At 28.8% G+C, this 17,327-nt stretch overlaps 4 protein-coding genes and 1 long non-coding RNA gene across 5 annotated transcripts; 3 read left to right on the forward strand and 2 right to left on the reverse strand.

The window, feature by feature from the left end:
- Positions 1-1,484: 1,484 nt before the first annotated feature.
- Positions 1,485-3,711, reverse strand: LOC113793736 (uncharacterized). The gene has a single exon (XM_027343800.2). The coding sequence runs from the start codon at positions 3,669-3,671 to the stop codon at positions 1,551-1,553; it is 2,121 nt and encodes a 706-aa protein (XP_027199601.2). The 5' UTR covers positions 3,672-3,711; the 3' UTR covers positions 1,485-1,550.
- Positions 3,712-4,368: 657 nt separating this feature from the next.
- Positions 4,369-12,289, forward strand: LOC113793786 (uncharacterized). Its single transcript, XM_027343858.2, has 8 exons — positions 4,369-4,609; positions 4,688-5,397; positions 5,469-8,150; positions 8,254-9,123; positions 9,196-9,729; positions 9,784-11,129; positions 11,188-11,639; positions 11,704-12,289. Exons 2-8 carry the CDS (start codon positions 4,812-4,814, stop codon positions 11,813-11,815), a joined length of 6,582 nt encoding a protein of 2,193 aa, XP_027199659.1. The 5' UTR covers positions 4,369-4,609; positions 4,688-4,811; the 3' UTR covers positions 11,816-12,289.
- On the reverse strand, positions 11,816-12,654 carry LOC142645256 (uncharacterized). The gene is made up of 2 exons (XR_012846407.1): positions 12,477-12,654; positions 11,816-12,355 (listed from the first exon to the last, which is right to left on the reverse strand). It is a non-coding gene; the product is annotated as an uncharacterized LOC142645256 (long non-coding RNA).
- Positions 12,492-15,674, forward strand: LOC113793787 (BBSome complex member BBS7-like). The gene is made up of 2 exons (XM_075821114.1): positions 12,492-14,134; positions 14,201-15,674. The coding sequence occupies exons 1-2, from the start codon at positions 12,610-12,612 to the stop codon at positions 15,508-15,510; spliced, it is 2,835 nt and encodes a 944-aa protein (XP_075677229.1). The 5' UTR covers positions 12,492-12,609; the 3' UTR covers positions 15,511-15,674.
- On the forward strand, positions 15,637-16,633 carry LOC113793788 (uncharacterized). Its single transcript, XM_027343860.2, has 2 exons — positions 15,637-15,899; positions 15,985-16,633. Exons 1-2 carry the CDS (start codon positions 15,693-15,695, stop codon positions 16,621-16,623), a joined length of 846 nt encoding a protein of 281 aa, XP_027199661.2. The 5' UTR covers positions 15,637-15,692; the 3' UTR covers positions 16,624-16,633.
- The last annotated feature ends 694 nt before the right edge of the window (positions 16,634-17,327 follow it).

Genomic DNA, 17,327 nt, shown 5'->3' on the forward strand with positions numbered 1-17,327 from the left:
GGTCTAAATGATTTTTCCGACATTTCATCAAATGTATCCGTAAAACTACTAATAGATATTAAATCATCCAAATTTTGAAATGAATTTTCATCTTTTGTATTTTCAGTTTTTGTCGAAATTGATTCATAGGGTAAACATCCTACTGTTCTTCGTTTTTTTGACATTTCTAATGATAATTTTGTTTTTTTTGATTTATCAATATCCCATCCTTTTTGCTGTTTCTGTTGAATTATTCGTTTTAATTTTTGTTGTTTTTGATACAAAACATACCACATTAATAATAATACTAAAACAATGAACGATATTAAAACAGCAATAGATATTATTACTATCAATATGGTTTTATTTATTTTTTCCGGATCATCAATAATATCGATATTATCGATTGTATGATTGTTATTTGTTTGAATTTGATTTTCATCATAACATTCAAAATAATTTGAAATGGTTTTGATATTATTTTCAATCAATTTTATATCATTCATTTTGGTAATAAATTCATTTGTAAATGAATATTTATCAATTTGATAAATTCTACCTTTTCGATCAATAAAATTCCATTGATTACCATCAAAAAAATTCATTACAATGTGTTTGGATAACATTGAACAAAATGATCCATTTAAATTTTTATCATTTGTACATAATATTGAACCCATTTGTTCTTCAACTAAAATTTCTGTTTTAATTTTAATTTCAAACAAATAATATTGATATATTTGTTTTTCTTGTTTTTTAATTATTAATAAACGATAATCATCGATAATCATTTTAATTTCTCCATCAATAAATGTATTCCATTCAATTCTTAAGCTTGATTCAATTTTATCGATCAATTTATTTTCTTGTCCATCAATATCATAAACACCAATACCATCATATTTTTGATAAAATAATAAAAAATAATCTTCATATTCTTTAATCAACATTAATAGAATTCGTTTAACATCATACAATGATAAATTGGGATATTTTTCATTAAGTTTTTTGCTATCAATTTTTTGATAATCCCATCTATCATCGGTTGGTATTAATGGTAATAAACGATGTATATATGAATCATTAGTAATAATCCATAGCTGTTGATCACGTTTATAATAATCAATTGATAATATTTTTGTTGAAAAATGATCATCTAAATATTCACAAATTGAATGATTATAATTTGCTGTTGATGAATATCTGGATGATCGAATTAATGAACTGGAACCAGTTTTCATTATCATCATCATTATTATTGTAAAAAAAATCATTGCCAGCATTTTTTTTTCTTATTAAAATCACTGGCAATTTCAACATAAACAACCAACTTTAAACAACATTTTTGTTTTGCCTTTTATAATGAAAAATAAACAAACAAACAAAGAAAATAAATTCAATTAAAATCCATTGATTGATTGTTGTTCCAAAAAAAAAAAAAAAAAAAAAATAATAATAATCAATTTCAATCAAATACAACAACATAGAACATATGCAAAAAAATGTTGTTTTTCGAATATATGTAATTTATTTGTTGTTTTCAAATTTTCAAAATTTATTCAATATTTTTTTCAATTCGGTTTTGTTTGCTGTTCTTTTTTTGTTGTTGTTGTTGGTTGTTGTTTTTTTATTTGTAATAATCGTAATCGTCGTTTACGTTCACGATGACGAGCAAGATTATCCAATAGATCACGTACTAATTGTGGATCAGTTGCTTCTCTTGAACGAACAGTTTTTCCTATTAGATTTTCGTTTGTTCTTGTTCGAGTTCTACTAAAATCATCATCATCATCAAAATCATTATCACTATCATCATCATCATCATTATCGAGTCGTAATAATCGTCGATGTTTTCGAAAATCTCTTGAATCTTTTGCTAATATTTTAATTACTTTAAGTAATTGTTGTTCACGACGTTTTTGTTTATCTTTTACGGCTGCTTTACGATTTCTTTGTATTTCATTTAAACTATCATCAATTGAACGTTTTCTTTTGAAACTACCACCATCTTCTGTTGTTGTTGATGATTCTTCCAGAATTTTCATTAATGTTTTTTCTTCATCCAATAATATTGGTTTTTTACCATGATCCTTATTACCACCAAAATAATCAGATAATGTTATTGTTGATGTTGTTGTTGTTGCTACTGCTAATTGTGGTGGTAGTTTTTGTGATTTTGATTTTGACTTTGATTTTGATTGCAAAGCAGCCATTTTAGTTAAATCAATTTTTTTAATTACTTTTTCAAATAATGATGCTAATTGTTGTTGATCTTTTGTTAATTTTGATTGTGGTTGTTGTTGTTTTGGCAATGCAATACGTTTGTTTTTATTAGTTTTAGAAATAGATTTTTCCGTCATTTCAATTGTTTCCGTTAGTTCCGTTCCACCACCACCACCACGATCAAATTCAGTATTTCGGATAGAATTTTCTGTTGCTGTTGTTGTTGTTGTTGTTGTTGATACAGGTCCAAATGATGAACTTTTTTTATTTGATCTGTTGATCATTTCAATGGGAAATCTTATTGATCTTATTGATCGTTTTGCATTTTGTATCGAAAAATTTGGAAATGACCATTTGTTTTGTTGTTTTTGTGATTGATTTAATTCAATTGTTTTAAGTTTTTTTAGTCTTTGTTGTTGTTGTTGTTGTTGTTTTCGTCGTTGTCTATGTCGACAACATAAACACCATATAATTGATATTAATAAAACAATAAGTTGTATTGAAATAGCAATAGCTATAACAATAACAATAGTTTTTTCAGATTTATCCGGTTTTTTCATAAAAATAATAGTTCCATTTTCATCACGTTCAATATGATCAATATGTTTATTATTTTCAAAACGTTCATAACATTCAAAATATTCTGAAATAGTTTTGATATTATTATTATTATGAATCGAATCAATATTGGCCATTTTGTTTAATGATTCATCATTAAAATAATTTTTTCCCATTAATTGATATAGTTGACCATTTTGATCAACAAAATTCCATTGAATACTATCAAAAAAATTGATTACAATTTTTTTGGCTAACATCTGACAAAATGTTCCATTTGTCAAAATTTTATCTTCCGAACATTCAATTGAACCCATCTCTCTAAGCAATATTCTTGCGGTTTTAATTTTAATTTCAAACATATAATATTGATATGTATGAACATTATCAACATTTTTTTTGATTATTAATAATCGATCAGAACCTATATTCATCATAATTTCTCCATCTATAAACATATGCCATTCGATAGGATAATTTATTGATTCGATTCGATTAATCTTTTCATATATTTGATTTTTTAATGAAAATATAGTAATATTATTATGATTATGACGTATCATTAAAAAATAAGCATCCTTTTCTATCCACATCAATATGATTCGATCAAAACCATTCAATGATAATGATGGCCATCTTTCTTTGATTTTAAGGCTATACATATTTTCATAATTCCATTTAATTTTATTATTCTTTGTTTTTAATGGTGGTAAACGATATGCATATGAATCATTACTAATAATCCATAGATAACCATCATGTTCATTATAGGCAATTGATAATATTTTTGTTGGAAATCGATCATCCAAATATGAACAAATCTCATGATTATAATCTGGCCATGTCAATTGTGATAAATCATCAATATTTATTAACATCATCATTCGAATGATTTTAGTAAACCAATTCATTATTTAAAATTATTATTCGAGAACAAAACAAAAAAAAACAAATCCAAAAAATTATTAAAATTTTATTGGTATTTTTATACTCCATTCGAAAATAAATTAAGAATTTACAAAGAATTATAAACAAAAAAGTTATAAAAAAACAAATTAAATTTTTTTAAATAATCACCGTATCGCCATCTATTGGTGTTTATACAATGTTTGAAAAAAAAATCCAGAAAATTCCTATTATTGAATCCATAATACTACTACTACTGTTATGAGAAAAATGAATTCTTTTACTTTCATCCTGAACTACTACCACAATTCCTAATACTATCATTAGTGAAGGATAAAGTAAGGAAGGAAGGGGAAAAAAATAAAAATATCCCGAATAGGTAGTAGCATAAACATTAGAATAATGATAGTGAGAGTATAGTATCCTTATGTATCAATGATGATTATACCATATACATAAACATGCAGAACATTTTATGGCTCACACATATATCTTTCTGTGTATTATATATGCATATAAGTGAATCCATAATTGTATTAGTGTGATGTCAAAATTTACCACAAGAATTCTGATGATGATGATCCAGAATTAGAATTTGTATTTTCATTATTTTGTTTTTAAAATTCTTAAAATTCTCTATCTATTCTGCATTTGAAATAATATCGATTTTTTTCTTTCATTCTTTTTTTCTCGGTGTGATATTTATTCGTTGATTGAAAAAAAAAATATCTTGATTGATCAGATCATCTCTTTAAATTCTGTTCGAATCTGCAAAAAATCTCAAAAATTTTCAACGATATAAACATGAATCTAATATGAATGCAAACGAAGAAAAAAATCCACGTGAAAAGTTGTTTGTTATTTGTTGTTACACTTGTGACTTATGATAACGGTTATCATAAAATGAATCCAATATCAGTCACCCTCTCAATATTTTACACAGGTATGATTTATACACATGCGATCCTCATTATAATAATAACAATAATTAATTAACAAAAAATTTTTATTACTCAAATAGCAATCAAATCGAAAACAACAATAACAACAAATGCATCTGATTAAACATTTCAATTATCGATGAAAAATTATAAGAAATTTTTTTTTGTTTTTATCATTTTCTTCATAATATAAAATCATTAAAGATGCATAATTTATTTAAAAAGAAAAAATCTACAAATCAATCATCAAATTCATCATCATCTGCATCTTCATCATCATCAACAACAACGAATCATTATAATTATTATGGCCATCATCGTGGATCATTCAAAGGTAATTCAATTTCAACATCATCATCAACATCGATTGGTCCATTTGGACAATTGAATTCGAATCGTTCATCATCCATATCAGGTTCATCTGGTTCAACAACACGAACAACTAACCTTAATAATCATTCAATTAATAGCCATTTTGTAAAAAATAATACTGCTACAACAACCACTTCTACAACTACAATTGGTGGTAATAGAAATAATAATATTGGATTATCCGGTCCGATGAATATTTTTTCATCACAATTATTGACATCACCTGGAACATCATCATCATCGTTGCCTGTTGATAATAATAATTCAAAACGAAGACAAAGTGATACAACAACAAATTCTACAAATAATGTTGATGATAATTTTGGACAACATCGTCAATATACATCCGCTGTATTTGAATCATTAATCGATGGTAGTAATCATAATCATTTACAAAAAAATTTAAAATCATATCATAGTAAGTGTGATTTTGAAATAATTCAAATTAATGTTTAAATTATAATTGAATGAATTTTTCAAATTCAATAGATAAAACTTCAAACTCATCTAATTTTAAATCTTATCTAAAACATGGTGATCATGATCATCATCATAACCAATTACCTCAACAATTATCAACATCTCCACAAAGTCATAATCATAATCATGAAGCAATTGGAAAAAATTCTATTCATCATTATCATCATCATCATGGCCAAATGATATTGACAAATTCAAATTTTATACAGGCAACAACTTCGACAAATACTTCATCATCAACAACAATGATTAGTGGATCGCCATGTCAAACATATACACCGCCGATAATGATTAATCGAATTATACCAGTAAGGCCTGCCCCACCACCTCCATTACCGCCTAAACAACAAACACAATTAATAATCGGTGATAATCAACGTATTGGTGGTCCAATTCATAGCTTTCAACGTCCATCAATGATCGACAACAATCCACAGGATTATGATCATTTGATCAATAATGGTCATTCGACTAATATATTTGAATGTTTAGTTCCGAATAAGCAGCCTATTTTAAATGGTCAACAGCAATCATCATCGTTACCTACTAGTGTAAATCAACAACAACAACATAAGCATCAACATAGACCATTAGAACGAACCAATGCAAGTAATGGTTCAGCAAATATCATTGAACAATCACTGCCAATCACCGAGAATTGTAGCCCACGATCATCACCTACCATTCATCGAAGATCGACAGAAATAAATGATGAAAATTCTAATACTGAAATAATATCCGAATATCGTTCTAATAACAATGAAACTGATTCATCAACATCATCATCATCACCACCGACACCTCCATTACGTACAACATGGACAAATCAACAATCGATGACTCATAATAAAAATTCTTTGGAAACATCAAATGATTGTGTCATTGAATCTGCAATAAATAATGATAACCATAATAATAATAATGATAATAATGTTTGTTCAGATGATCGTATGACATCATCCTCTATTAATCAACAAAACAATGATGATAGTAATCCAATTACATCAACAATACACGGTCATATAATTGGAAATGATTTTGAACATCCATCCACTTCAAGAGCACCCACCAACAATAATATACACATGGATATTACTACTACAACACCTGATAAAGATTCAAGTAGCGGTACTATTGATACTAATACCAATAGATTTTCTGGTTGTCTCGGAGTATCGATTCTATCATCATCATCATCATTATCATCAAATGCGGCTAGTCCGGAAAACCTTATAATACACAACACTGACAGACAATTTGAATCATCGATCAATGATGATGATAATCATCATTCAAATAGCTTAGCAATCGATAATGATGATAATCAAACCGTTACATTGATGTTAAATTCAAATCAACCATTGAATTCATCGATGCGAACAGATGGTCGTTCAATCAATCATCGTAAACATATAGCATATCATCAACGGCAACCAGATCGACGTTATGCTCGACAAATAACGGATGAAGAGATAAGAAATGCGAATAATTTACTTAAACAATCGACTACTAGTAATGATATTAATGTCGATGGTGATAGATTAACTGGTTCTTCGAGTGATGATAACAATATTTCACTCAACAATTCAAATGGTGCCAATGTTCAAAGTGAATGTGATACTAATAATAATAATAATAATCATGGCGAATCATTGTCATCGTCATCATCTTCATCAACAAGTTTAAGCTGTAATAGTGCTTTATCGAATTTAATAACACAATTTGAATCGGTACTTAATAAAACAACTCCCATACAAACAGAATCTGTGATTGAATCAATAGTATCTGAATCATCAAATGATCAAACAATAATTGCCACTAATTCACAGAATCAATCATCAACACAAATTAACAATAATGTCTGTGATCGACAATTAGAACCATATGTTAATGAAATTTGTCCAAATGAAGCAATGGAATTGGAACAATTAGAACATAGGCGTTCACCTAATAATAATAATAATAATAATAATACATCTAGTACAAATTATTATCATCGTAATTTAGATGATATTGCCGAAGCTTGCGATGATGTCGATGTTGATGATGAGGATGATGATGATGATGATACATCAGCTATGATGCAAAATTGTGGCGAAGATTATTCCGATGATTTAGCTAGCCGAAATTATTTAACAGCAGTTAGAGAAAATCATCATAATCCATCAAATCAACAAAATAGCTCAAGTTCTAACATATCACGATCAAATGATGATAGTGATAGTGATATTGACAGGGATGATGATGATGTTCATCAAGATGATAATGATGAAGAAAATGATGCAGATACTGAAATCGAATCCGATGCTGATGATGATGATGAAGAAGAAGAAGATGATGATGATGATGATGGTGAAGACGAATCAGTTATGAATCAAATTCAGCAATCATCATCATCATCTACTGCTGGTCAACATCGTCGTCTTGAACGTGTAGGTGTAACATCATCGACAAGTAATCCATCTACAATAGATGAATGTGATAATATATCAACGACAATAGAACAGAATACAAATTCTATTGAAGATCAGTCAACCACTTCATTGAATAATGATTCAACAATGATGACAACAAATTCCAAACAATCAATAGATAATGATAATAATCCACAATTAACTAAACAACAACAAAGACGTAATAACATTAATAATTCAATGCATCATCGACGATCACAAACAGTTGTCCTTGATGGTGAGTAATTGTTTTCATTTCCAAATTATTTTTTATGTTTACGAATGATTGAATTTTTTTTTGCTTTGCTATTTATTTTTGAAATTTTTTTATTTATATTCAGGTTTATCACAACATTCAAATTCATCACGACCACGATCAATGAATATAGGTGGTGGTCAAGGAAATCATCTACCTAATGTACGATCAGCAACCATTACTAGGCTACCATCATTACCCGAACGTACATTTCGCTATAGTCGTGTGGAAACCGATGAACCGTTACCGCCAAATTGGGAAGCTCGTCGTGATGCACATGGTCGAATATTTTATATTGATCATGAAAAACGTACCACCACTTGGATAAGACCTATTTATCATCCTAACACCACAAATAATCAGCAAAGAAATTCTGGCCAAATTAATCAATTGATTCAACAACCATCATCATCAGGTGCTTCACATCCATTGACCAACATTACAACGGCAGCAACATCATCATCGGCGAGTAATGTTGTTACGGAATTAGAACAGCCATTATCATTGGCTGCGATTATACCTGCTGTTTCTACTGCGAATTCCACCATTTCCAATCAATCATTTGGCTCAGTGATTATCGATCCACAATCAAATAATTCATCAGTAAATCCTCAATTTCCACATGATCCATCATCGAGATCGGCCATTTCAATGCATTATATCACAAATGCTGAACACATACATCGACAACAATTGGATCGTCGTTATCAATCGATTCGTCGTTCAATTGGTGGTAATGGTACAAGTTCTAGTCGTCATAGAAGTGGTGGAGACTTTCCAACCTCTTCAACGGGAACAAATTCCACATCTCAACGAAATTATTTGAAACAGCCATTATTTTCCGCTCAACAACAACAACAACGTTTTCCTTCATCGAATACATCAGCTGCAATCGGGTTTTCTAATACTGTTGCTGGTACAGCCACCAGCGGAAATGCATTAAATATTCAAAGTGGTAATGACATTATACAAGACATGTCCAAAACATTTTCAATTTCTAATCCAACATTCACTTATCAATTCTCAGATTCTGATTTAATCGATTCACCTTCAACGATCAATTGTAGTCAAGGTTCCGGTGTTTTAAGTTTAACACAAGCTTATTTCACTGGAGGACAATCCTCATCTAATGGTGCTCAATCCTGTAATCAACAATCATCCATTATTCTAGCATCATCTCCCTCAGCAACTGCAGGCATTGCACAACCAGATTCAACTATTGGTTCATCGGCAACGAATATTCAACAATCACAACAACAAGAGCTGACGTCTACTCCACCACCACCACCACCATCATCATCATCGACTACGAATCGAATTCTTGATGTGCCGGCACTTCGTTTTCTATTACGATCTGATTTTTTCAATGTATTACATCTAAATGATGATGCTCTCAGACAATATAACGAATCATCAACATTGAAACCTATGGTAACGAAAATTCGTCGTGAAGGACAGAAATCACCACCATCAACTGAATCATTTCAAAGATATCAACATAATCGTGATCTTGTATCATTAATCAATAAATTTGCCAGCACGGACAAACCACTTCCACGAGGTTTGATTCACTCGTTTTCTTTTTTGAAAATTATATTCATAATTTTTTTAATAGGTTGGGAATCCAAACGTGATCGTTCGAATAAGATGTTTTTTATCGATCATACCACTCGATCGACTACTTATATTGATCCACGATTACCACTTGATCTACCCGAAGTAAATCCACATGCAGTATCGATGGCACCGATCCGTAGACGTACTGGTAACCGTCCGGGAACTAATTCACCAGCAGCAGCTGGCATACATCCGCAAGTTGATATGATGATTGCTGCAGGAATGTCTCCAATTCCACCACCAAGACCACATTTATCAGCTAATAATAATTCTGCTGGTACTATGAATGGAACCTGTAACGGTTCTGCATCAACATCTATGTTAATACCTGGGCTAAATATTCCTGCACATTTATCCGAACAATCATTAGCTACATATGAAGCATCAGTACCAACATCGTATAATGATAAAGTAGTCGCTTTTCTTCAACAACCAAATATATGGGATATTCTTTCCGAACGAAAACCCAGTATCAAAAGCAATAGTTCATTGCGTGATCGTATACAGACAATCCGAACAGAAGGCGTTGATGCTTTACGTCGTTTTACTAATGATTTGGATCTGATCATGTTATTGTCATTGTTTGAGAGTGAAATCATGTCTTATGTTCCGCCATCATCATCGTCATCATCATCTACATCAAACAATAATCGAACAACAAATCCACCAAGTTCAAGTGGTTTTTCCCTGATATCAATAACGGCTCCAACCACACGAATCGCTGGTAGTCATGGTCCATATAAACGTGATTTCGAAACAAAACTACGACATTTTTATAGAAAATTAGAGAAAAATGGATATGGTCAAGGCCCTTCGAAATTGAAATTGATCGTTCGTCGTGATCACTTATTGGAAGATGCTTTCAACAAAATAATGTCCATATCTACTAAGAAAGAATTACAAAAATCACGTTTATACATTTCATTCACTGGGGAAGAAGGTCTTGATTATGGCGGTCCATCACGTGAATTCTTCTTTTTACTCTCCCGTGAACTATTCAATCCTTATTATAGTCTTTTTGAATATTCGGCCAATGATCAATACACTGTTCAAATTTCACCAATGTCAGCTTTTGTTGATGATTATCAGGAATGGTTTCGTTTTGCTGGTCGTGTACTAGGCCTAGCACTTATTCATCAATACCTATTGGATGTATTCTTCACACGGCCATTCTATAAATCGTTGCTCAAATCTGAATGTGATTTATCTGATCTCGAATATTTGGACGCCGGTTTCCATCAGTCATTAATGTGGTTCAAAGAAAATGATATAACCGAAATGCAAGATACATTAAGTCTAACATTTTCAGTTACGGAAGAAATAGCCGGAAAAGTAGTTGAAAAGGTAATGAATAGATAAAATGAATTCATTTCAATAACATTGTTTTTGGGTTGAAAAATAGGAATTAAAACCAGCTGGAAAGAATATTCTGGTGACTGAGCGAAACAAAAAAGAATATATTGAACGTATGGTACGATGGCGTGTTGAACGTGGTGTTTCACAACAAAGTCAATCATTATTAAAAGGATTTAATGAAGTTATTGAACCACGTATGATTGCTGCTTTCGATGCAAGAGAATTGGAATTAGTCATTGCAGGCACAGCTGAAATTGATGTAAATGATTGGCGTAAAAATACTGAATATCGTTCAGGTTATCATGATGGCCATCCGGTAATTCAATGGTTTTGGGCTGCTATTGAACATAGATTCGATAATGAACAACGATTAAGATTATTACAATTTGTCACTGGTACATCATCAATACCATATGAAGGATTTGCAGCATTACGTGGCAGTAATGGACCACGAAAATTTTGCATCGAAAAACTTGGTAAACCAACTAGTCTACCCAGGTATGATTATTTTTTATTTTTTATTTGTAAATTTAATTTGGATTTAATTTTAATTTTTTTTTAGAGCGCACACTTGTTTCAACCGATTGGATCTACCGCCATATACATCATTTGAAAGCCTTTATGAAAAGCTATTATTAGCTGTTGAAGAATCCTCTACATTTGGAATTGAATAATTTTTATCTCTCGCAAAATCATAAAAATAATTTATTGATAAGTGTTTAAAGTACAGAATGAAAACGAAAATCTATAGATAAAAATGTGCAGTGTATATCAAATTATCGATGCCAATGATTCCACTTTGATTCGTTCAGTCAAACAACTTGATTCTGGTCTGGATTCGAGACAAACAATTCTAACGTATTGATTCCAATTATTTATTTTTTTTCCTTCTCATTTTGTATACCTTTTCCACCAATATTTAGTTTGTTTTTTTTTCAATGTATGCGTGTGTCATTTTATTTTATTTTCTTCCTGTAAATTATTGGTTTCATTTTTTTTCCTTTCCTTTATTCTGTTGTTGACAAGTGATAATAATTTTTGAACGAATTGATCTTTTACAATTGTAATTTTGAAAATTGATTGAATCATATGCATGAATTTTTTTTTCAATAGATCATTGTTGATTTGTCCATATTTGGCAATATAAACTGATTATTTTTTTTTCGTAAATTAACAAACAATGCAATATTGCACAGGATTTTTTTCCGTTTTGTCTAGAATGATATAAAAAAAAATAAAAACGAAAGAATTATTTTTTTCAATTCAAGAAAAAATGATCATGCGTTAATTTTTGCTATACAAACTAAAAAATAAGGAATTTTTTTCCAAAATTACCATGGCAACACGATAGATAGTTTGTTTGTTGTACAAATCATCATACCGATCTTGGAACGGCTAAATAAATAAATAAATTTTATTTTTCGGCATCTGATAAATTTATTGTGAGATAAAAATAACATCATCGACAATGAATTCCAATCAAAATCCATTATTATCGTCATTTACAAGATTCGATTATATTCAAGTTGGTCTTACATCAAGAAATGCAATGAAATTGATAAGAAAATTATCACCACAATTATTTGAAATTGCTATTGGTGATCATTCTGGATCATTACATTATTTTAGTATTAATATGGATAAAAATCAAGCCAATACAATATTTAAAACTTTACCCGGTCCAAATGCTAAAATCAATTGTATTGATACCTATTCTGGCCATAAACAACTTGGATCGACAAAAATTCTTATTGTTTATGGTCCATCAATGATAAAAGGATTCAATAAAAAAGGCAAACAATTTTTTGGTCTTGAATTAAATAATCTAACTGAACCGATAAAAATGTTTCAAATGCATCGACAACCGGATGAAATACATGTATTGGGACAATATATTTATAATAGTTATCTTGTTAATACTGAATTAGTTAGTAGTGGTACTGGAGAAAAATCATCATCAAATTCATCATATAATTCTGTTGTACGTTCAAGACATTATTATGTTTGTCCAGCACAAATAAACGATTTTGTATTGATGAAAGAACGTTTTAATCGAAGAATTATTCCAATTTTAGCATGTCAAGATCGATTATTACGTATTTTAAAAGATTCACAATGTAATTTTGAAATCGAAGTTTGTGGTATACCATCTGTTATACAATTAGTACCACAATATCTGGATACACGTCAAATTAATAATCAATTAAAAATGAATGAATTAAATCGAATGAAACCAAAAGATAATTATGATTTGATTGATGATTATGATTATGCTGAAGCAGAAATGATGGTCAATAGTAGTAATTTATCAGTGAAAAAGACAAAAGATAATGATATCCATTTATGTTATGGTACAATGAATGGTAAAATATCGTTAGTTACGTTTCAATTTCAAGATAAAGATCAATTAGAACCTATTCATCATTGGGAAGTACCTGTCGATGGTATTCGACAACCAATAACTTGTCTATGTTTTTCCGAAATTCAACCAGATTTTTATGTTGGACGTGCTGATGGTACAATAGAAATATGGCGATTAAATGAAACAATTCAAGATGGTGATGTTGAACAACAAGTTGATCTTACCGTTTCACCAACAATGATTGATTCATATAATTGTAGTGAATCGATTACAAATCTATTACCAATAATAGTTGGTCAACGTAATGATCTTCTATTATTATGTACAACATTCACTGGAATGGTATTTGGTCTATTACAACATGGCCAAACAAAACAAATGAAACAATTTAATCCTAATTATCTTATGATTAGTAAAGAAAATGCTGATCGTATACGATCATTACAGGATGAATGTAAACGTATGGAAAAACAATTAGAAAATGAACGAAAAAATTATGCAAAAAATACGGCTATGGCATCATCAGCAATAGCTAACACAATAAATGATGAACCAACAATCAATGCAAATGATGGTAATCTATCCGTATTACCATTTTTTGCTATCAATGATTCATTTGTTCTTCATAATGGTAAAAAAAATTAATGATTTTCTTGATTTGTTTGAAAATTTAATATGAAAATTTCAATTTTTTTAGATGCATCTTATATTCTAATGTTAGAAGTTGAAGTTTCAATTGATGTTGTCGTATTACATTGTGATTTACCATTAGATTTAATTGATTGTGAACGTAATTCAGCTGTGATTAGTTTTAATGATGATCAAATGATTAATAGTGTTAATGATTTTAATATTATTAATCCGAATCAGGTATTGGTAACATTTCGTTGTCAAACAAATACAAGTAGATTGGAAATAAGATTACGACCAGTTGAAGGACAACATGGTACCATATCGGTATATGTTATATCAAGAATAACACCAAAATCATGTCAAACACGATCATATCAAATACAGCCATTATCATTGCATAAAAGACAATATTCAAATACTAGTATTGATTATCCAAATCGATTATCGATAACTGGTCAATTTGGTTTAGCCGATGCTCATACATGGTTACGTTTATGTATACCGGAAATACCAGAAAAATTATCACGTACATTATCAGATGTTGAATCAGAAGTTTTTTACTATATATCAACAATGACTAAATCAATATTGATTTGTAATTGTGGACATGGTATTATCACAATGACATCAGATAATGTATCAACAATTTCTATTCTTAAAGATTTTATTACAAGGGAAGCTACAAGACAATCAATTGAAATAGAAATCGATGTTGATCTAATTGATAAAAGTTTAGGATCAATGTTAATTCGATTATATCCAAACATAGGGCAATTGATAAGAAAAAAACATCGTGAAGATTTATTGGAAGCAATTGCTGATCTACAATCAAGTGATGCTGATATTGCTAGACAATTATTAATCGATTTAAATCTAAATTATCAGGATGGTGATGAAGAATCAATAGATAATAATAATATAAGTTTATCAGATAATAGAAGACAAGATGTAATGATAGGTTTGGATCGTCTATATGGAATAATAACCGATTTATTTATTGATTATCATAAATTAAAGAATAGCTCAATCATTACATCATTAGTTACGATGGCCAAACAAAAATTACCCGAAATGATTGAAATGATTGAAAAAATTATTTTCGATTCATTTGATTCGGAATATATTGATTTAAATAATTCTACAATGACAATGACAACGACAACATTTTCCAATATTGAATCAAAAAATATTATTGATGATGATGAACGAAATTCAAACAATATCGATACAATCGATGATGGTTGGTCATTAAATGATTCAATACAAACAAATCAAATGACAAATAAATTATCAAATACATTTCAAATAAGTCAGGATAGATTTGTTAATATTTTTATTGAAAAATTATTTCATTTCTGGAATCTATCGATTTAAATTTTAAATTTTAAATAAAATTATTTATTAAATTGAATTGTGTGTGTGTGTGTGTGTAAATAATAATTAGAACAAAAATACAACAATATTCAGAAATTATTTAATATATGAAACCGATATTCATTCATTTATTCATTCATTCATGAAAGTAATTTTTTTTTAAATATTACTATTCTATAGCAATGTCGATCAAATTATTGTTGTTTGAAAATTTTCTATTATTTTGTTTGATAATCATTACAATCAACAATATAAACATAACTGAACAACAATTTCAAACTAAAACATTAATATATAAAACAATATATTTGGATCTATTAGATGATTGTCCATATCTTGATTGTCAAACTGAAATGGCTAAAGTATGGCAAGTAAAAATGAAAAATTATGTAAGTAATGATGGTAATTTTTTGAAAAAAAATTAATTGATAAATTATATTAATTTTTTTTTTTTGTACAAACACACACATATAGTATACTGAAACAAAAACATTTTGTTGTTTCGTATTTAAAACATTAGAATGTGAAACAGAAAATTTATTAAAATGTAATCAAAAAAAATATGCAAAACGTAATGAAGATGAAACATTAAAATTATTTAATAAATCCTGTGAACAATGGTCGAATAAAGATGCTTGTAAAGATCCACCAAAATTAGACGATGAAGATGAAGAAAAAGAAGAAACCATTTGGGATAAGATTCAGCAGTGGATGCATTATTTTTCGCTTGTAATGTTTGTTCTTGGAATTATTTGTACTCTCTATGGATTGGGTAAAAGTAAAATTGATCCGAAAATCGCAAAAATGTTGAAACCAGTAAAAAATAGATATAATAAATGGAAATATAATAGATATGTAAAAAATTTTGATAAAACAATATCATCAGATTCACCAATTGAAGATATGATTATAAAGGGTCAAAAAATTAATTACGATAAAGAATATTTAAAATTATTGAATAGAATTGAAATATCGGCAATTAGAATCGATACAAAAATAGATCAGCCGAATGTATTTACACCGAGATATATTGATAGAATGCTTGAACATTATGTAGATAAACCGGGAGAAATGGGTTTGCAATTTAATATCCTTCATGCATTTAAAAAATGAATTTGAATTTTTTTAAAAAAAAAAACTACAAACTTTTGTTCATTAAAAAAAAAATACATTTCATTTAACATTTTACAATTCGCATCTTTGAATCATAATTTATGTTTTTTTTTGTGTGTTCGAATAACGAATTCATTCAAAAAGGATTTGATAAAAAAAAAATTCTAAGAAAATTGTCTAAAAACTATTTAGGATCACAAATATAACGATAGTGATGACCAACAACAACAACAACAACAACAAAATGATTATCATAATTAACAATGAAATTAATTATGGGTGATGATGATGAATTTCGAAATTTTTAGAAACAAAAAATTCTTGTAATTTTGTTGGCTAATTTTTTGTTTGTTTTGTTTTGTTTTAAAATTATCGGTTGAGAAATTATTTTTTTTTTCAATGTAGAAAAATATTATGTTGAAATTGTTTATTTTATAACAATGATGATAATGATGATTTTTGAACGTGGTAAGTTATCTATTATGAAGATTTGTTTGATGATATATTTCATCAATTATTTACATCTAAGAAAGAAAGAAAGAAAAAATGGATTTAAAATAAAAGAAGCTTCTGACATTAGAGATTAATCAACAACAACAAAAAAATATAAAATAAAAGATTTTCCAAGACAAACAAAGAAAAAGGTCAATTTGAATTTGATAATAATGAGATTAGCAAATAAACTTTTTGTTGTTGTTGTTGAT

Source organism: Dermatophagoides pteronyssinus, unplaced genomic scaffold, assembly GCF_027571235.1.
Source record: "Dermatophagoides pteronyssinus isolate colony J.1.1.1.1 unplaced genomic scaffold, Derpt_VIB-CSIC_2022.12 sq0008, whole genome shotgun sequence".
NCBI lineage: Eukaryota > Metazoa > Arthropoda > Arachnida > Sarcoptiformes > Pyroglyphidae > Dermatophagoides > Dermatophagoides pteronyssinus.

Bases quoted from the DNA above. Each gene is read 5' to 3' on its own strand.
- LOC113793736 (XM_027343800.2), bottom strand. From the start codon at position 3,671: ATGAATTGGTTTACTAAAATCATTCGAATGATGATGTTAATAAATATT.
- LOC113793786 (XM_027343858.2), top strand. From the start codon at position 4,812: ATGCATAATTTATTTAAAAAGAAAAAATCTACAAATCAATCATCAAAT. The intron at 11,130-11,187 runs GTAATGAATAGA...GTTGAAAAATAG, and splicing joins CCGGAAAAGTAGTTGAAAAG to GAATTAAAACCAGCTGGAAA. The intron at 11,640-11,703 runs GTATGATTATTT...ATTTTTTTTTAG, and splicing joins AAACCAACTAGTCTACCCAG to AGCGCACACTTGTTTCAACC.
- LOC113793787 (XM_075821114.1), top strand. From the start codon at position 12,610: ATGAATTCCAATCAAAATCCATTATTATCGTCATTTACAAGATTCGAT. The intron at 14,135-14,200 runs GTAAAAAAAATT...CAATTTTTTTAG, and splicing joins TTCATTTGTTCTTCATAATG to ATGCATCTTATATTCTAATG.
- LOC113793788 (XM_027343860.2), top strand. From the start codon at position 15,693: ATGTCGATCAAATTATTGTTGTTTGAAAATTTTCTATTATTTTGTTTG. The intron at 15,900-15,984 runs GTAAGTAATGAT...ACACACATATAG, and splicing joins AAGTAAAAATGAAAAATTAT to TATACTGAAACAAAAACATT.